This window comes from Podarcis erhardii (assembly GCF_964252035.2).
Source record: "Podarcis erhardii genome assembly, chromosome: 3".
NCBI classification, from domain to species: domain Eukaryota; kingdom Metazoa; phylum Chordata; class Lepidosauria; order Squamata; family Lacertidae; genus Podarcis; species Podarcis erhardii.
In genome coordinates, this window is record NC_138507.1 from 35012779 (window position 1) to 35034074 (window position 21296).

General features: G+C 43.6%; 1 protein-coding gene across 2 annotated transcripts in view; it reads right to left on the reverse strand.

Annotated features, from left to right (window-relative positions):
• EYS (eyes shut homolog) overlaps nt 1–21296 on the reverse strand; it is a 499923-nt gene that overhangs the window by 149865 nt on the left and 328762 nt on the right. For both annotated transcript variants that reach the window (XM_081856657.1, XM_081856658.1), the window contains one exon: nt 8046–8266. In XM_081856657.1, the coding sequence (XP_081712783.1) occupies nt 8046–8266 (221 nt within the window). The remainder of the gene's footprint in view (nt 1–8045; nt 8267–21296) is intronic.

Below are 21296 nucleotides of genomic sequence, written 5' to 3' on the forward strand. Positions count from 1 at the left end.
TGACTCCTACTTACATCCATACTGACAGTTTATATATCTGATTTGTACTGTTCTACAGCAGTCTTGATCATCACTATCTTTTTTGCTTGCTTTTCATTTCTGTTGCTTTGTTAGTATTACATTTCACCTACTGTAGCTTGGAAAGAACAGCTCAGAGGCTTACAATTGCTTCAAGTAATAAGCAATTGTATAGGGCTCTATAGTAGGACACAACTACCTCACTTCCAATCACTGCAAGTTTTTGTTTTTTTAAAAAGCAGGGATAGGGAACCTATCTCCTTCCAGATGTGGCTGGACTTCAGGTTGCATCATCCCTGACCTTTGACCATACTGACTGGAGCTGAAGGGAGATGGGAACACAGTAACATCTGGAGGACCACATATGCTCTATCCCTGTCTCAGAGTGACAGAAATATGTGAGAATATAAATTGGTATAGGGCATTATATATATAATGCCTGATAATTGGATCAGGCCTGACACCATTTTTCAATATTTTAGAAAGTACCCCAAAGAAAATGCAAAGAATGATGGCAACATGCGAGATGCTAGAAAAAGATTCAAACAAACAAAAAACAAAAATAGCTATATACCTTACACCACCAGACAGCTTTTGCAGCCCTATCTAGCACTTAATTATGTCTATCAGAAGGAAGTCTCAATGATTTCAGTAGGAATTATTCCCAAGGAAGTGTGCATAGAACTCAGCCCCTACTAGTAATGAGTCTATTATGGCTGCAATCCTGAAGTTACTTACAAGATAATAAACCCTAATTACCTTCAACCATTTTAGAATATTCAAGCTCATACATATTTGTATGAACATTTTAGAATGTTTAAACTCATACCTATTTGCACAGTTTAAACCTGAACAATCTACATATACTTAAAAATACTGCTCAGTTGCTCTCGAATACCTAGAACAAATACTTCCCACTTCATTCAGGGTTTGGAGCAAGCCACTGAACTTTAGCCAGGTAAAAACGTACATAGATAATGTAAAACAAAAGCTTCATCTGAGTTGCACTGCACAATATTTAGATACCGCTTCACTGCACTATTTATTATAGGAAAAATGTATAACATCATTACAACTTTGAGCCAGTTTAAAAATGTTAATCTCACAATTAATAATCACAGACGTATGCTTTCCCTTGCAGCAACAAGCACCGATAATCTAAATCTGTCATGCTGAACTTTAGAGTAGCAGACAACCATCTGCATACATACATCATATAAAAAGTAAGTCTGCATGCCCTTATGCTTCCTTCACTGGAGAAATGAGACAAAGTAAGGGGGCATAAATGTAGGAAAGTTGCAGTGTGGAAAAGCCAATTCCATATTCAACTCAACAAAGCTCAGTCTGTGACTGGGGGCTCAAAACGGCTCACCTGTACAGCGCTTCACTTGGCAGATGCTTTGGTTAAAACCAAGTTGTCTTGTATGACTGTGCCGTATTAGCAAGGTATGAATCTGTGGCCTGGAAGGGTCTACCCCAGACATATTAAAACTGAACGACTAGAGGGGTCAAGGGCATGGAGATAGCCACATAGAATGGTGCATAAGTAGCCAGTTTTAGGCTTAGTCACCATATTTACATTAGCCAGAATTGGGTGCAGACTATGTATCTTAGTTAAAGACTTACCCTAAGAGAGAAAATATGTATTTGGTTGTATTTCAGGAGAAAATATGCTTCTAAACCATCCTCGCTGCTCTACAGATGTAATGGCTACCTTAACCTTTGGGCTGGGCTATAACATCTTAGACTATGGAGGGGGGGTGTGTTCATATGTTTGAATACTCATTTATTTATAAAATATAAAAATCCTATATATAGAAAACCATCATATCAGATAGAAAGCTAGGCTAAATGAAATCTGTATGTACAAACACACACACACACACAAATCTGGAATAAAATTCAAATAAAACACAAGCAAACATGCATTCTGAAATGGTACAACCCCAGCGAAGGATACACCATGGCACTGCATAGATTATGAATATCCCTCACGTATTACCTGGTTGGAGATTTCTGTTCAAGGTGGGGCAGCTGCTGCCTACAACAGCAATAAATTCACTTGTAGACCTTGACATATATTTCAAGGGTGAAATTGTTTCAAAAAGGCTTCTTGCAGCCAGTCTCACTAATTCACTAAGCAGGGCCAAATGTGGACTTTTCTGTAGTAAAAGAAAGTGACCACAGGTGCCTGCAGTTTCCACTAACGGAGCCACAGGCTTTGCTCAGAGCCAACTGAAAGCTTAAGATGGCCTTTTAAATACAATGGTTACCACATGCATGAGGGTGAAGGTTTGGAAGCACTTCCTCTCTCTGATATGCAAATGCAAAGGTATTATATAGATGGCTTGATGTTTTTGGACCTTTCTTTATCATTTGCAATAAATATACACACCTTCTGCTCAGTCCTACCCATACCATCTGCTATTCCCTGTGGCTTAAAGAAAAAAAAAGCAACAGATCAGGGTGTGGGGGGGATGTTTTGCACATGCAAATATATATCTGTATTACAGTTTAGACCAAAGATCTTTTTTTCTTTAGGGATTGGACAATCTGTTGCAGCATGAAAGACAATAAACAAAAAGCCAAGGGTAGTACTTAATTCCAAATCATTTAACACTGATGAGGAGGAGATTGTTAAGAGAATTGCTTTATTCAGCCTCTGCTATAAAGGCACAAAGTCAGTTTTTTAAAAAATGTCCCGAGCATTTATTTATTCATTTTTAGTGATGGCACTGGATGAAAGGTAGGAACCAGAGATACCGTGTTGTGCTTTAAAGGAGAGGGGGAAATGGAACAAAAACAATTGCATCTTTCCCACGTTCTCAAAAGCAGCAAAGCTTTACTTTCAAAATGAAGGTTGATCAAACGAGGTGCCCTTGTGTTGTTTAGCCATTATGAAACTTTTGGACATCACTTTTGAAGAGCCTTAACCAGTGCTTTCTTTCAGTCTGGTCTCACTAGAAGTCAGTTGTGGCACTTCTCAGGTGGACACCATTGCCATTATAAGAGAACAAAGGAGGTGTCCGTAGTGAGTTCCGGCACTTCTTTTCTAGAAAAAATAGCACTGCTTTTAAAGCTTAAAAAAAATTGACTTGGCAACTATGAGGAACCTGCACTTTGTTTTCTTTCCAGCATGCACTCAAGTACATAAAAGAGAAGCTTCTACATAATATTGGAAGCAGTGCTATTTTTCTAGAAATGAGGTGCCAGAACTCACTATGAACGCATCCCTCATTCTTTTAGAATGGCAATGGTGCCCACCTGAGAGGTACTGGAACTGACTTCTGGCTGAAAAAAAGCCCTGATTGGAAGCTTGTTGGTGGTTGATGGATTTCAGTGACCAGCTGTTCCACACAAGAACTTGCAAGAATGGTCTTTTTTCCCCCCTGACAAAGATTTTAACTTCTGCTTTGAATATGTGAAGCAGAAATGCAACAGTTGCATCCATTCCTATCACTGCATGTAGAGCAGGGGGGAATTGTCCAGTTCCCCTCAAGAATGTTGCTTGGTCCCCACCTTGATGGTATCATGGCAGCAGGACAGGGTATTTCGGAGAGGGGGAACTGGGATGCTGGTCCAGCACCTACAAATTGCTTCCTCACCAACCAGAGGACAAAGGAGTTGCTTCCCATGACATTCCTCTTCTCAGCTCATTCACATGAAAATGCAGGTGAGCTGGTTGAGGGGCAGCTCCATGGCAGCAGTTGTGGAACATTAATCAGATGCCCAGAGAAGCTTTGTGAAAGGTATGATGGGGGAAGGTTGAGAGAGAGGCCCGAGGAAATTTATGAGTAGAGGGGAACAGATGCTGTGAGAAAATGACAAGACAGCAAAGGCAGGAAGAAAACTGGACTGGCTGCAATTAGTGATCCAGCAGTAAGGATCCTACTCTAGGCATTCTCTGTGGCTAAGAGGCCATATTGGGTTCTGAGGATCCTGGGGATCTAAAGAAGGAGATGTCTGACAATGACCTGGAAGAAAAAATAGTTGCTGAGTGAGCAATGAAGCACACTTTTTCCTTTCTTTGCAATATGTTCCCAGTTGCACACTTTCTGCAGAAAGTTTCCCTAACTTCAGTACATTCTTCACACAAATGTATAAGATGAATTCCTGGAGACTGTCTTGGTACCAGGGGCAATTTAAACCACACAAATGCTGTGTAGTTTACAACAAGCATGGGAAAAGGGGTTTAAAAAAACCCAATAGATACTGACATCTGAGGCATCATTAACTAAGACTCATAGTGTTGAGCCCAGTCATTTATTGGATTCACATACAGTATAATGACCCACTTTCAGTCAGTGTTGTGAGCTGGGTTTCCATTCCTTTCAGATATATTGACAATCTGGCAAGTGCGTTTTTGGCTCTGGCTTCCCTGTACTTATTTCATACAATAGAAAGTCTATTAGAAGGATATTAGAGCTTTAATTATAATATGGGCACTCTTTCATTTTGCTACACACTAGTAATTCCCAATAACGCTAATGGAAATTATCCAGCGTCAACAAAAGAATGTGTCTTAGATGCTAACAGCCAAAGAACCAAACATATCGGAGAGATGAAGGTTCTGGGAAGTACCGGTAACTGAATAAAAGACAGTTGAATGACAAGACAGAGAAGCAATAGATATTGACTTAAAAAAAACACGAAAAAACTTACACACACACATACCCAAAATCTCCCCAATATTTAATTTACTTTAACTTCAAAATTAAATTATTCCTGATAGTAACTAAAAGCGAACAGGGATCTTAGACAGGCAGCGTAATTAAATATAATTGAAAAAGAGAATGCAAACTTGAAGTCAAAAGCTGGATCAAGAGGAGAGTGGCATGTGTGCACCTTTGAATAGTTTTGGTATTTTTTAAAGGAATGCTCCTCTTGCTTTCCTGACCCTTAGAATTGTTCTGCATGAGCAGAGATCTGCGACAGAGCCAACCCTGGAGCCAAAGCCCTGAGGCCAGCTTGCTTCAGCTCTCTCTCTTTTCAAATCTCCCTGGCAATTATTGCTATGTGCCATTTCCCCTCCCACTGACACCAATAGGAGGAAAAATGCATTCTCCAGCTCCAGGGTGGTACAGACTGCCAAGCCCAATCCACTGGTTGGTCAGGGGGATGAGGGAGCTTTGGATGCAAGGGATGCTATTCTGGCAGTAACTCTGCAGTTCTGCAGAAACACTGCTGGCAGTAGTGCCATGACCACAGAGTTTTTCATGGGTATATCAGCCTGGGTCTCTCTGCCTGCCAGCAGAGCTCCCTTCTGCCAGCGGAAGAGCAATTTTAACCTACCTTAACACCTCCCCACACCCACCTCAGGTAGAATTCAGCATGGATTAGTATTGCTTTATTATATTATTAAGTTGTCCCCCCTAATATTTGGGGCTGCTAGCCGTCGTCTGTCAAAATATACATAATTGCATCCAATGTCACTTTTGATACCACAGTGATAAAGGGGATGACACATTTGCTTCCTCTGCTTGAGATAAACAAGGGTCAAGCAGATCAAACTTATTCTGCCACATAAATGAGAAATGTGCTTATGGTGTTTATGATGGGGGCAGGGTTCTTAACTCACATGTATTCATAGTCATTCTGTATTTGCTCATTCATTTCCCCTCTGCTACTGGCCTGTCTAGAACAGGTGCAAAGAAGGGAGGACTTTCAACACAATGTCCTTCCATTCTGACTCTGCAACGAAGGCTTCCTCTCCCCCGATGCCTTCCCATAGAAAGCAGCAAGAAGCCAAATATTCTGGCTGGATCATTCTAATCCATATTATCTTGGAGTGATCTGTTATTCAGGAGGGGCCAGCAGAATGTTCCCTTTGATTTCCCCATTGCTGCAGTTGACTTTGTCGAGGTGCAGTGCAAGAGGTGGGATTTCCAGAGCTGCAGCACGTTCCCAGAGCTACAACACCCACCACCAGCCACTAGTGTGTCTCAATATAGAAGCATAGCTATGTTAGACTGGTCTGCTGCTGCTGCTGCTGCAATAATAAATGAGAGAGATTTGTGGCACTTTATCAACTGTGCAATGGAAACAAGTAAAGCAGAATGTCTCTACTATCTCCAACCCGCTCCCCCCCTGTCGATGCTTTCTGAAGGGGGCTGAGAAGAGCTCTGTTCCCTGGCATTCCATCAATAGAGATCAGACAGACTGCTTATCCTGAGCTGGGAAAAGCTACCAAGATCAGGTAAAGCCCCTCAAACTACTCCCCTGGATCTTAGTAAGAGTTGCTTTACATTAAACATCCCCACCTAGGTAGTGTACATGACTGCAGAGAGGTACAAGACGAACAGTGTCACATGTGAAAAGTGCACAAGGATTTTATTTACCCAGTGCACTGTCATGTGATGCAGGGGAGCATGGGCTTCCAAATTTGTGGAACAAGCATTTCCTCATTTGAGGCTGTAGTCTAAACCACTGAGCCCCTTGGCTTGCCGATCAGAAGGTTGGTGGTTCAAATCCCCACAACGGGTGAGCTCCCGTTGCTCTGTCGTAGCTTCTGCCAACCTAGCAGTTCGGAAGCACACGAGTGCAAGTAGATAAATAGGTACCGCTGCAGCAGGAAAGCACACAAGTGCAAGTAGATAAATAGGTACTGCTGCAGCAGGAAAGCACACAAGTGCAAGTAGATAAATAGGTACTGCTGCAGCAGGAAAGCACACAAGTGCAAGTAGATAAATAGGTACCGCTGCAGCAGGAAAGCACACAAGTGCAAGTAGATAAATAGGTACCGCTGCAGCAGGAAAGCACACAAGTGCAAGTAGATAAATAGGTACTGCTGCAGCAGGAAAGCAAACAGCATTTCTGTGCGCTCTGTCGCTTGTCACAGTGTCCCATTGCGCCAGAAGCAGTTTAGTCATGTGGGCCACATGACCCGAAAAGCTGTCTGTGGACAAACGCTGGCTCCCTCAGGCTGAAAAGCAAGATGAGCCCTGTACCCCATAGTTGCCTTTGAATGGACTTAACTGTCCAGGGGTCCTTTACCTTTTAACACAAGCAGTTTTCACCTAAGTGCATGTACAGCACCTGTGCAAGAAATATCACCTGTATGTGAAGCATCTGCAGTAGCTAAGCATCAGCAGAACTTGCTTACTCTGCACATGAGAACAATGAGTACATCCACTGATTTATTTTTTTTAAGTGCACCAAAGCCCTGTTCAAATCAATGAGATTTAGGAAACCTCAGCATCCTCTAACTTGTGTTCTGTCCATTGCACAGTTTCAAGGTTGAAGCAGATCAGTAGCCACTTGCATGCCAGAAGGTTTTTTTGTTTATTTTTAACAGATGCACTGCATTTGTCCACACTTCAAAACCTGCTTACAGCCCATTATTTTTGGACTGTAGTAGCACACACGTGGGCTTTTTCACTGGTGGCACCAAGCACTGTGGAATGTCCTCCCAGCTGAAATATGAGAAGCCCCATCACTATTGCCATTCCATCACTTCTAGAAGACACACCTATTTAGGAAAGCATTCCCCTGAACTTAGAACTTGTGGTCTAATCATTTTGCTTTCTAGTTTGTTATGCTTCTTAACTGGCTTGCTTTACTGCACTTTTAAATTATGGATGTTTTTTAATGCTTTGATGGAGTTGTTTATTGAGTATTTTAATCATGTATGGATTTTATAATTGATTTTGTATGTGTAATACATAGACCCTATTTGGGCCTTTAAGGAGGATATAAATAAATAATCCTTTCCACCTTTAAAGGGAGACAAAAGTTTCTGTGACTGGAATATATTTATGGACATAATCCTGTTTAAGATTTAATTTCAGTACAATGACAAAACACCAGTACTACAGGTTAGGCATCTATAGTCACAGTTATACAAGGATTAAACCAGCATGAACAATTCAATGGCAGAAGCTGGTGCATCCCTGATCCAAGTCAGGTGGTGATTCTACACAACTATATTGCCTCAAATGCCAGTGAACTTGCTCCACACATTCTAGGGAGGGATGGTAACAGAGCCAGGAAAATATCCCTCTCAGCTGAAAAGTGTGAAGCACAATTACCTTTTTCACAGAAGCGTCCAGTAAAATGCAGACGGCAGTCACATTGAAACGAGTTGACGCCATCAGGAAGATTGATGGGATGGCATGTCCCTCCATTACGACACAAATTCTCTTGGCAGACTGACAACGAGACTGGGCGAGCAGGTGAGGGCAAAGCTGACTTGAGTGCTTCGGAAACAGTGCCAGAGACATCCATCGGTGTTTCTTCAGATAGAGGAAATCTGTGAGGCAATATTAATTTTACTTGAAACATTTGTAACTTGTTCAACAAGCCCCCCACCAGCTTCAGAGGCAGTGGTCCGCTGGGTGTCAGCTGTCAGGAGGGTGACTATTGCTGTCATACCAGGTTGAAGAGCTTAGCACAGGCACCTTGCTGGCCATGGTGAAAGGTAGGCTCAAGACATCTTCCTGCCTGAGGTGAATTACAATATAGTGTGCATAGGTAAAGGTAAAGGGACCCCTGACCATTAGGTCCAGTCGTGGCTGACTCTGGGGTTGCGGCACTCATCTTGCTTTATTGGCCGAGGGAGCCGGCGTACAGCTTCTGGGTCATGTGGCCAGCATGACTAAGCCGCTTCTGGTGAACCAGAGCAGCGCATGGAAACACCGTTTACCTTCCCGCCGGAGCGGTACCTATTTATCTGCTTGCACTTTGATGTGCTTTTGAACTGCTAGGTTGGCAGGAGCAGGGACTGAGCAATGGGAGCTCACCCCGTCACGGGGATTCGAACCGCCGACCTTCTGATCAGCAAGTCCTAGGCTCTGTGGTTTAACCCACAGCGCCACCCACATCCCATAGTGTGCATATTCCACATATAAAAGCTGGTCAGATCTTACGTCAGCACTAAAAATGGGACAGCACCTCCCATTGCACCTGAGGACAGCAGACTAGCAGAGGGCAGCCACACAAAACTGTGAAAAACTGGATTCTGGACTGGGTGTATATTTGGTCTGATCCAGCTGGGCTCTTCTTATGAACACCTTGCAGTAACTCAGTCTCCACCATAAAGAAGATCTTCACTCTTCCTTTCAAGCAGGCTAGCATAAAGCGTGCACACACACAAATACACACAAGCCCCATCCTCCTAGGAAGATTACTACATATATTGTATTGCTCCGACAAACAGCACTATGGATTCAAAATTCTGAGCCGTGGCGCCTGGACTTCAGCCCCAAGTTCCAGTCCTAGCTGCACAACTGGATGTTGGACAGATTTTTTTTTAAGCTTTCTCTCAAGAGTCCCTGGAAATAGCACTGGTGGTTCTTGAATAGCAGCCCCAGTATTCCAATCATATTTGAAAGCAGAAGTTGTAAATCTGCTCCAGCGTAACTGCCAGACTCTCAGCATGCAAAATAATCTGTGGCTGATTATGAGCACAGAACAAATGTCATGCAGGATAGCTAGCAAGAAATACAAAAACACCAAGATACCCTTATCGAAGCAAAACACATGGAACACTTAACATAAAGCCAGATGTCTTCAGGAGATTCAGGCCTTTAATAAAACTACCCAGTGAAAAAACGTATTATTTGCATTATAGATAGGGGGTATTGCATCCATTTGGTGACGTGAGGAATGCTTTGTTTGCTAAAGAATCAGTGGTCAGTTCACAAAATACTGAGCCTCTATTACAGACATAAAATAATGCCCTCTGCATAGCTAGTTCTGTGACAAATTGCTCTGTTCAAAGGGAGAATTAAGTCTGATTTCTACACTGGGTCTGAAAGTTGAGTTTATCACCCCAGTTTTCTTTGCAACAGATTCCATGTTAAAGGGGGATGCTAGCCCTCCTCCATATAAGTGTATAGAAAATTTAGGATTCAGGGATAGGTCTTTAGGCACATAGGTTTTGCCAGTATATTTTCTTTACTTAAAAGGACTTAAGCATTACAGAAAAGATTAATAAGGTTAAAAACATTATAAAATACGAGCTAACACAGTTCTAAAGTATTGACACAGAGCCAAGAGACCCTTATTAAATCAGAACTACCTGATTCAGCAAGTCTCTCTGTTCTGTTAACCGCCCTAAGACCTCTGGGTATAGGGCGGTATATAAATAATAATAATAATAATAATAATAATAATAATAATAATAATAATATCTAGAACAGTAGTAAAAAGGTGATATGGGCCTGTACAGGAAAGAGGGACAAATACTAAAAGGAAGGGATATTTATACTATTCTCTCCCCCCATAACTTTAAATAAGGCTATATTCAGCAAAATATTCAAATTCATGAAAGAATTTGATGTATTGTATGTCAACGGATGCGGGTGGCGCTGTGGTCTAAACCACTGAGCCTCTTGGGATTGCCGATCAGAAGGTTGGTGGTTTGAATCCCCGTGATGTGGTGAGCTCCCATTGCTCGGTCCCAGCTCCTGCCAACCCAACAGTTCAAAAGCATGGCAGAAAGTGCAAGTAGATAAATAGGTACCGCTCCAGTGGGAAGGTAAATGGCGTTTCCGTGCGCTGCTCTGGTTTCAGTGTTACTTTGCACCAGAAGCGGCTTATTCATGCTGGCCACATGACCTGAAAAAACTGTCTGCGGACAAATGCCGGCTCCCTTGGCCTGTAAAGCAAGATGAGCACCACAACCTCAGAGTCGTCTGCGACTGGACTTACGGTAACTGTCAAGGGTCCTTTACCTTTACCTTTTATGTCAAGATACACTGTATGTTCTGCAGTAATTTGGTTATACATCATCAAAACCAAATAATTTTAGCAAGATCTAATAAAACTACATCAAATAAAAACAACTGCTATTTTAAGAAGCGTATCTGGATAGAAGTTATCTTGTGAGCCACCCTGAGATCTTTTGATGAAGGGCAGCATATAAATCTAGTAAAATAAATTAATAAATAGATGTTACATAGACATTAATAACACCTAAATTATATTGATATGAAAATATGTATGGTTCACATCTGAGCAATACTATAATAATTTTTATTATTTATATGCCGCACATCTGACTGGGTTGCCCCAGCCACTCTGGGCGGCTTCCAACAAATGAAACACTAAGCACAGTAAAACTTTCCTAAACGCTAAATGTATCAGTGTTAAAAACAGCATTCACTGTGAGCACAACTTGTTCATCTAATTTATAAATGTCTGGCCAATTAAACATTTTCTTTTTATAAAAGACATCAGTCAAGATAGGCAATGGGGGGAAGTGATGTACCAGTTTGGTTTGCAAATCTGGCCATATCACATATGTGTATCATAATCCCATTGTAATCATTTTAACTGATGATTAATTGTATCTGGAACCAGCCAACGTGGGTGCTTAGATGGGCGCAGAACTGGAATTGTTTGCCATAGATCATGGCTATGCATGTTTTCTTGGAAGCACAGCCTGCTGAGCGCAACAGAAATTACTTGCAAGCAAGTGTGCGCAAAATTGCCATATTTATTTTAGAAACTTGTGCTCTGCCATGCTGACAAATTTGAAGTGGCTTACTTCCTAAGAGAGGAACGAGGGAGCTGTGAGCCTCCAGATGTTGTTGGACTCCAACCTCCATCAATCCCACCCGGTCAAGAACAATGGAAGTTGTAGTCCAACAACATCTGGAGGGCCAAAGCTCTGAGACATCATAAAATAATTAAGAATATCAATTAAAATAAACAATAAGAGAGCCAGCTCAAATGCACCTACACCACTCAGGCACTCCTGGCAACGGGCACCAGCTGCAAGTTCAGAAGCAAGGCTGGATTCAGTGTTCCTCACAGACTGCAAACCAGATAGACCCCACTCCCACAATCATCTCCATCTTACTAGTATAGTTTCCCAATTCCCTTACTGAGAGTCTAAAGGAGACTACCTTGAAGAAGACAACAGGATTCTGCTCCTTCCTGGTTTTGTTGATTTTCCCAAATAGCCAGATAGGGATCTATTGCTCTCAGAATCTTTCTTTTAAAAGGTGCCCAATTGTTAATGTAACAATGTTTCTTCCAGACCTCCTTTTGGTTAGCCCCCTTTCATGGGAAAATGCTTATGCAAGGTCATTAACAGAGCAAATATCTGCAACTGCTTTCAGAATTCATTCCAATTGCTATGAATAAGTAATACTCCTGACTCCAAACGCTTTAACTAAAATGCTTATTTGAATAAAGGGCTAGGAAGCGTTTAAAAGGCATTTAGGTGTTGGAAGCTTCAGCAGTGCACAGCAAAAACGCACAAAATGGACAACACTGATTTTCCTTCCTCCTCCCATTATTCCCCCCCCCCCATTCTGCAATACTGAAATGACACTATTCAGCCAACTTTAGGGCTGCTATAGGTTAATGTTTAGACTAATGTGCAGCTGTGTTAAATTTTTTTATTAATAAATTGAAATAACTCAATGAAGAATTAAGGCTATTATGCTATGCACACTTGCTGCCCAGTAAATATGCACAAGAATGGGTGAAAAGGGAAATGTGGTCTGTTGTACGTACAAGGTTGGTATTTAGGATCTCATACCCTAGAAGCTCAAGCTTATTGCTGGCATAAAATGTAGCAGGAAGGGAAGAATTGTAATTAAATTGTGCCCAGATCTTTAATGACCTTAATGCGAAACAAATTTCCCTTTTAGATTCACACTGCAGGAGCTCAGCTGGTAGTTTTTCCTCCACCCTTTCTTTCGTTTCACAACTCTCCCTCGCACACAGATCACCCCCATTTACATGCCTTTTCCACTATCCTAAAGTCTCTGTGGCACACATACACGCACGTATGCACAATTATCACTTTCACCCTCCTTTCCCTATCACTTCCTTCCTCCTTTTTTCAACTCTCCCTCGCCCACAGTCCACCCCTCATTTCCTCTCTCTCATTACGCATCCCCCTTTGCACACACCCCTATGAAGATACGTCACTATATCTTTAAGCAAATAGAATTTCAAGAGTAAGCCTGTCATCTAGCATGCTCAGTTAGAGAAGGTGAAGGTCACTTGATGGATGCTGTACATATATGGGTTGTTAATAAATAGCTCTTCTAAACTACTATGTTGAATCTGGAATGAAATATACTCGGAGCCAAGTGTGAATTTCATGCTCTTTATTCAGCTCGTAGTAGCAATGAATGAAACTTTCCCTGAAACATCTAGCTATATATACATTATTTACACAATGGGCCCTGCGTGATTGGCTAATTCCGGGCTGCTCCTGTAGGTCAATCAGGTTGCTAATTCACTTCATCCAGGAGCCTGATTGGCTGCTCCTGCAGGCCAATTAGGCCTCTGGTTCACTTCCACCTGGAGCTGGATTGGGTGGCTCCTGTGGACCAATCAGACTGCTGCATTCTGGATCCTATTGTTCTAGGATTCAGCTCAGTACATAACATGGAACTTCATGTTGAAAACAACACATCATACCAGGAATAAACTATTTTGTGGTAAAGTACTTTGGAGTATTTGAGGACTCCATAGGCTTTATCTCTCAGTGGAATGGAAAAGGGATAATTTAAAACAGGCACCAGTTTCCTTTGTGTTCCCTAAATCTACCCTCTTCTCTTTTGCTCCCCCCCCCAACATCTTGCAAATCCAGGACACACACACGCGCACGTGCCTGCGCGCGCGCGCGCACACACACACACACACACACACAGACAACAACCGGGGGGGGGGGGTTCCAAGTTCAGGGTCTAAAATTGCCTTGCTGCACTGCTCCTTAATAGAATTGTGAAGAGGCAAGTGGAGCAATCCATCACTCAACCTACTGCAGCCCTGGGTGTACATGTTTTAGGACACCCATAGGACATGAACTTCCAGGAACTGCCACCTATTGGAGTCACCCTACCACTGTCTTCCTTATAGAGAAAAGCCCTGAACTGTGTGTTTCCCACCTAATAAAACATCAGTGAAGGCTGTCTCCTAGATTTGCCATAGGATGCTATTTCGAACATGAAGCACAACCACATTGAAAGGGCCTTTTATACCGTAGACAAGGTTTTCAATTGGGGCAGGCAGATTCAAATTTGAAAGGCTTGGCCAGTTAATACAGTAGTAGCTATGCAAATATCTGGCTAGTTTAGCAGATTCATTACAGAACATATCTCAGACGACTGCTGGATCTTTAAGAATCAAAGACGTATATACTACTAGTCTTTTAAATAGGCTTACAATTCCCTTCTTTGGCTTGATCACTGTAATTTCAGATACATGGGATTTTGTGTAGTTTAAGACACAGTGGGTAGCATCAAATGATCCAAAACCAAAAATTAGGCCCTTGGGAATTTAAAATAGCTGATGACTGTTTACACCAGTGATAACATCTTCCCATTTCCTAACAACAGCTGCACCAGAGAGAAAAGCAGAGTTTTGGCATTCTGCAGTGCCTGTCTAGGAATTGCTTACAGAATGAGAAACGTCACTTTATATCAAGTTTGTAATCACATGAACAGATGCTTGTAATCTGTGTTTGTAGCTGATGGAAATTTGGCTTCTGTAACCAGCATAAAATTTATGTAAGAAAATCTGGCACTTAGTCCTACAGCTATTGGGAGGAAAATTAATGCATACTAACCCCCTTTTTTTTGTTCAGGTAGCTAGATTACACCAAGTTCATCAATCATAGCCAATCTACCAATGTTACTAACACTGCTGATCTGCTACAGTATAGTGTCCTCATACCTTCATGTTTACATGTCCCTAACAACAAAGTGCTCCCTCATGTATTCCATGCAGAAAATTGAGGGCAGATGCAACTCTCGAGACCTCTGAACAGGCAACTACATCACTCTTCTTACAGACACAATTAAGAAAGATGCTTGAAACAGATCTCTCAAAATATACTTATTCAAGTCCAAATTGCACACACTTTCCTGAGCTATGGAGATTAAATAAATTAAATTGATGCACAGTGAAGATGGTGTGCTGGGTCTCCAATTTAGGATTTCTGGCAGTTCCCTTGTATGCTTGACAAGTGAACTGTCACAACTCTATGTGGAGACTCTTCACCATTATTATTAAGGGGGTATCTCACACTTTTAGTTTTTTCTTGCTGTGACTTATTACTTATTCTTCCACATAATAAAACACAGTTTTCTTCCTCAGGTACATACCAGTAGCTATGGTTAAGCACAGGATAAGAATAGCTCAGAGATACAAATATAAAGTAAAACCAAATTTAATATTTTATTTAAAATAGTTACTTTAAGTAAGAATGTATAGTTTGGAACATTCTGATCCACCATCTTGATGCAAAATGGCATCCACTGGTATCCAAACAGAGAGGAAAACTGGCGCCTCCATCTTGGGAACCATTGTGCCCAGTCTGGCAACAATATATCTAGATATATTGTTTGAACAAACCACTTTCCAAACTATGTTGTAGATAAAGGCATTTATATGTTTTAAAAACAAAATTTTACCTAAATAAAAAGATTTCTCCACACTCTGCGTCTCCATTCTAGGGAAACTGAGAGCTATTCTTAATGTTAAGCAGGACAACATAATTGTGACTGACTGATGAGCCAGACTTTAGTCTGGCAATGCAGACCCCCAGAAATTCCAGCAGAGTGCTGGAGCCTCTCACTGATTGGCTACAAAGTCAGCCAATCACAGAGCAGGGAGGAAAAGTCAGCCAATCACAGAGCAGGGAGCACTTTGGGAGAGGGAGAATAAAAGGAGCAGTTCCTGAGGGAGAGAGTTAGATAGGGCTAAGGTTCAGGTTAAGAGATAGGGCTTGATTCAAGATGTTAGACAGGGTTCAGGCTAAGAGCTAGGGCTGGAACTGAGTTGAGAGATAAGGTTCAGGTTAAGAGATATTTAACTGAACTACCTGCCATAAGTAACAGAAATGAAGTATAACAACTGATTTTGAGTAAAGCGAGGTTAAGAGAAGCTGTGACTGTAACACTGCGTTTAAGCTGGAGACATATTATAGTTAGTTAAAGTAAATAACAGCTTCTAACTGAAAGTATGCAATTCCTGACCCAACTTTGTTTCCCCAACTTCTTTTCTTGAAAATAAACTTTTCTTGTTTGTTCCACTCCTGCCTGAGACTTTAAATCTAAGTTTTCCCTCACACAAGTCCTCCACAAGACAACCACTGGTGAATTGTAAAACTCTGTGTAACTGGGGTACAGTGAGGTGTGTGCACTATATTTAATAGGGGGCAGTTAGCGGGGTGAGTCTGCTGCATTACTAATTGGAGGTGAGCGGCTGGATACACTATAGTAGTCAAGAGAGCAAGCAGAATTATTGGATGGTACCTCTTCAGCATACAGGTGTATGACTGCATTCATAATACTCTTTGATATTTAAAAAATGGACAAACTTCCCCTGCATGTGGAAAATTCCCAACTGCGAGAGAGCCTTCTCCTCAATAGGCTAGTTTATATACTTTGAATTTGTTTTTAGATGGGGAAACATCATGCATTGCCCCTCTGATGTAATTCTGCATAGTGTGTAAGATTCCACAAAATGGAGCTGGCATTCCAAGGCCACCTCTGCCCAGGGGGAAATTATGCTTAGCCTGGAGGATTGTACCTGTCTTTGTACAGTTTAAGATTTCTTGGAGTCAAGCCAGCAAGGAGAATTGAAGCAGAGTTGTGAAAATTGGATATTCCCATGCCTGCTGCAATTGGGTGAGAGCAGCAATAAGAGTACTTCTGGAATCTTGGTCGTGTCCACAAAAACTGCATCTATACTACTCACCATACTTCGCTTGTGTCAATGTAATAAGTATCTACTAGTGCAAAGAACTTGATACAGTTCTGAAAAATCAAGCAGGCAGATCCGCCTGTTTATGTTTTGCATTTAATACAGGAACTGATGAGCAGTCACATTTATGTGGGTTTTGAAGCAGTCATCATGAATGGTTAAGCATCATTATGCATTTTTATAAGCATATGCATTTTTTTAAAAAAATCTGCCTTAGGTTGCAGTCCTTATGCATGCTTATCGGGGAATAAGCCCCATTGACTTCTGGTTGGGCTGACATTTCACATTTGTAACTTCAGTTCCATAGTGGAAGTTTCTGTGCAATTTTAATTAAAGCTTATGGTGAGGAAAAGCCTTCTTTTACAGCCATTTGTGCCTGATAACTCTGCCTATCCGCAGAGAGTAATAATTGTCAGAATCCTTCATTCAGCTAATGAGCCATATAAGTGTGGCCCCCATAGGGCAAGTATAGCTCGATTTGTAATTCTCTTTGTCCTGTCTGGAATAGGGCAAGAGCTGTTCCAAATACTTTTTCACTCGAGCAGTGCTTTTAACAACCCATTTGCTCCAAACAGTACTGTGATGGGATAGTGAGCTGCTTGTGCGTAAAAGCTTGATCCCTCTGGGGTTTGGCTGGTCATCCAAACCGATGCACTAACGGAGCCCCCAAAGCGTGACTCCGTCAGTCGCTGGTAGAATCTGACAGTGGGCGTCTACGGAATTTACGCCAACATAAAAGCTCTTTGACAGACATGCGCTTTCGAGACTCTCTGCGTGACAGTTTCCGGCGAAGGGTGGGCGTTCCCAACGGGGGTCCCGTTACCTCTCCACTACTCTCACTGGAAGCATCCCAGAGCCTCCCCTCCGCTGTGACTCCTGCACTCCCCCTGCTGGTTCCCTCTTCTACTGCAGATTCTCTCCTATTCTCCTGTAGCCTGTCCACCACCTGTCTCTCCGATGGCAGTTCCCTGACATCCACCTCCCCCCCAGGGCCCCCTTCACCCCCTCCCGCCTCCTCTCCCACTGGCGGTGAGGGCGGAAAGCCCCTGAAGGAACTCTCCTCGTCGTCCGAGGATTCTAACACTTCCAGCCACGGCGTACCGTCTCTCTCCCCGTCTTCCTCTTCTTCGTCGGAGTCGGCTTCTTCACCCACCCCTGACTCTGGGAACCCTTCAAACTCTCCTTCCTCATCGGTGGTCCCAAAGTGTTCCCTTCTAAATCGAGCCACGGGTTGCGGTTTTCTTGGGAAACGCTGATGAAATGTTTCTATTAAAACCTCGTCATTGACTACCTCTGCTGGTACCCAAGTGTTTTCCGACTCTGCTTCCCCCTCCCATTCTACCAGATATTCCACCTGATTCCCCTTCCACCTGGAATCAATGATTCCTGCCACGTTCATGTCGCGCTCTCTCTCTTCTATCACGGGCGTTTGGGTGGCCTCTCTCTCACGCTCCCCCCACTCGCGTCCCTCTCGGTACGGCGACAGTAATGACCTGTGAAATACTGGGTGTAATTTCATGTGACTGGGCAGCCTGAGTTTGAATGCCACTGGGTTGACCTGCTGTATGACCTCAAAGGGTCCCAATCTTTTGGGCCTCAATTTCTTACTCCCGCCCTTGAACGGTAGCCCTTGGGTGGACAACCACACCTGGTCCCCCACCCTTATAGTTTCACCTTCCCTCCTATTTCTGTCTGCTTGCTTCTTATATTCTTCCTTGGCTTTCTCTAAGTTAAGTTGAAGCTGACGGTGGATCGCCTCCATCTCTTCAAAAAAATATTCCGCCGCCGGCACGCTCCACCTCTCCCCTCCCTCTCCTGGGAATGCCCGGGGGTGACACCCATAATTTGCCAGGAAGGGACTCATCCCTGTGGACACGTTCTCCGCGTTGTTGTAGGCAAATTCTGCTAGAGGTAACTTATCCACCCAATCATTTTCTCTGTCTTTTACATAACACCTCAGGTATTGTTGTAAAACCCCATTTGCCCTTTCCGCTTGCCCATTGGTTTCTGGGTGCCGGGCAGTTGAGAAATTGAGTTCTACGTGCAGTAAGCTCATAAGTTTCCTCCAGAACCTGGAAGTAAATTGTTTCCCTCTGTCGCTGACCACCCTCAAGGGGGCGCCATGCAACTTGAAAATATGTTCTACAAACAACTTGGCGGTTTCCTCCGCTGTGACTGCATGTGAACAAGCTATAAAATGACACATCTTGGTTAATTGATCTACCACCACCATGACAGCTGTTTTGCCTTTGGATTTTGGCAGGTCCGTCATAAAATCTATGGATACTGCCTCCCATGGCCTTTCGGGCGTGGGTAAGGGTTGTAATAGCCCCGCTGGCGCCACCCTCTCTCCTTTCGCTCGCTGGCACCTGTCGCAACCCCTGACATATTCCCGTACGTCCTCCCTCACCTTGGGCCACCAAAACTCCCTGGTAACCAACCACATGGTTTTGTGCTGTCCAAAATGTCCCGCTGTGGGGCTGTCATGCAACTGCTTGAGTACTCTGCCCCTCAGTTCCCCGTCGGGTATGTACAGTGCCCCTTTGTAATACAACGCCCCGTTCTTTTCTTCGAACCCCCCTGTGTTCTCCTCTGTCCTCCGGAGCTCTCTGAGTTTCTCTTGGGCGTATTCATCGTTCTCCGTACCCTCTATCAGTTCCCTCTGCCCCACCAATGCCGCCCCACACACCCAGCGGTCTTCAGGGATTACATGCCTTGCCTCAGGCGCTCCCTCCCCCTCTAAGTACTCAGGTTTCCTGGAAAGAGCGTCCGCCCTCACGTTCTCGGAGCCGGGCACGTAACGAATCTCAAAGTGGAATTTGGAGAACTCCTGGGCCCATCTCACTTGTCTCTGGTTCAGCACTCGGGCTGTTCTCCAGTATTCCAGATTTTTGTGGTCAGTTCGGACTTGAACCTTGTGCTGCGCCCCAATCAGCAAGTGCCGCCATTTCCGGAATGCTTCATGAATGGCGAGCAGTTCTCGGTCGTACACTGTGTAGTTCCTCTCTGATTTGTTCAACTTCCGCGAGAAGAATGCACACGGTCTCCATTCAGACGTATCTTTTCCCGGCTGGAGAAGAACGGCCCCCACCGCTCGGTCTGACGCGTCAGTCTCCACTCTCATTGGTTGTTGTAGATCCACGTGCAAGAGTTGCTCTTCCGACGCAAACGCCTGCTTTAAGCGTTCGAACGCTTGTTGCGCTTCTCCCGTCCAAACAAATTTCTTTTTGCTACTAAGACAATCCGTGATGGGCGCTGTTAAATGGGCAAAGTTTTTGATGAACTTCCTATAGAAGTTTCCGAAGCCCAGGAACCTTTGCACGTCCTTCTTGGTCTTTGGTGTTTTCCATTCCAGTACCGCTTGAACCTTGCTGGGATCCATGGCCAATCCCTTGTCAGACAACCGGTACCCCAGGAATTCCACCTCCTTGGTATGAAACTGACACTTCTCCAGTTTCACCCACAGCCGGTTTTCTCGCAGCTTGCTCAGTACCTCTCTTACATCTCGCACATGCTGCTCCTCATTGTCTGAGTACACCAGAACGTCATCTAAGAACGCTACGCAGTTCTTGTAGAGCAGTGGCCCCAGGACGTGATTCATGAATGATTGAAAACAGGCGGAGCCCCCTTGTAATCCGAAAGGCATAACGGTGTACTCAAAGGCCCCCAAGGGGGTGAACATAGTGGTCTTCCACTCATCCCCCTTTCTCACACGTATCAAGTTATATGCCCCCCTAAGGTCCAGCTTGGTAAAAATTTTCCCTTTTCTCACCCGTGTTAGAATGTCATCAATTCTGGGCATAGGGAAAGTCACTGGTTCTGACACTGCATTTAGGGCCCTGAAATCACATACAAGCCTGGGCTTGCCCGTGTTTTTTTTGTCCACAAAGAACACTGGGCTGCCCCCCACCGCTCGTGACTCTCTGATGAAACCTCGCTTGAGATTCTTGTCAATGAACTCCCTTAACTCCTGCATCTCACTGTCTGACATTGCATACAGCTTGCCCACTGGCAATTGTGCTCCTGGGAGTAAGGTAATTTGACAATCAAAGGGTCTGTGCGGGGGCAGTTTATCTGCTTCTTTTTCGCTGAATACGTCAAGCAAGTCAGCGTATTGTGGTGGCACCCTCCCTTTGTCCATCACTTCCATCCCTGCTAGAGTGCCCCTGGCGCCTGCCTGAGCCTCTCCCTCCTTGCAGTGTTCTAGGCAATGTGCTGATCCAAAGGAAACCACTCTCTGATGCCAGCCTACTAGCGGATCGTGTAGCGCCAGCCAGCTCATACCCAAGATAATAGGAGCTCCTCCCAAGGTGGCTACGTTAAACGCTATCAGTTCGGTGTGTCGTGCCACCCTCATTATCATTGGTACAGTCTGTTGGCTCACTTCTCCGCCCAACAGCTCCCTCCCATCAATCGTGGTAACCTGCAAAGGCTTACTCAATGGGATAGTCTGTATTTGGTGTGCAGCTGCAAACTCTTTGCTCATGAAATTACATGAGCTACCTGAATCCAATAGCGCCTTTATCTTCAGTGGGTGTCCGTTTGCCAGTTCCAGCAACACCTCTATCACAAGCGCTGGTCTTGGAGGTTCCGGCGTGGGCACA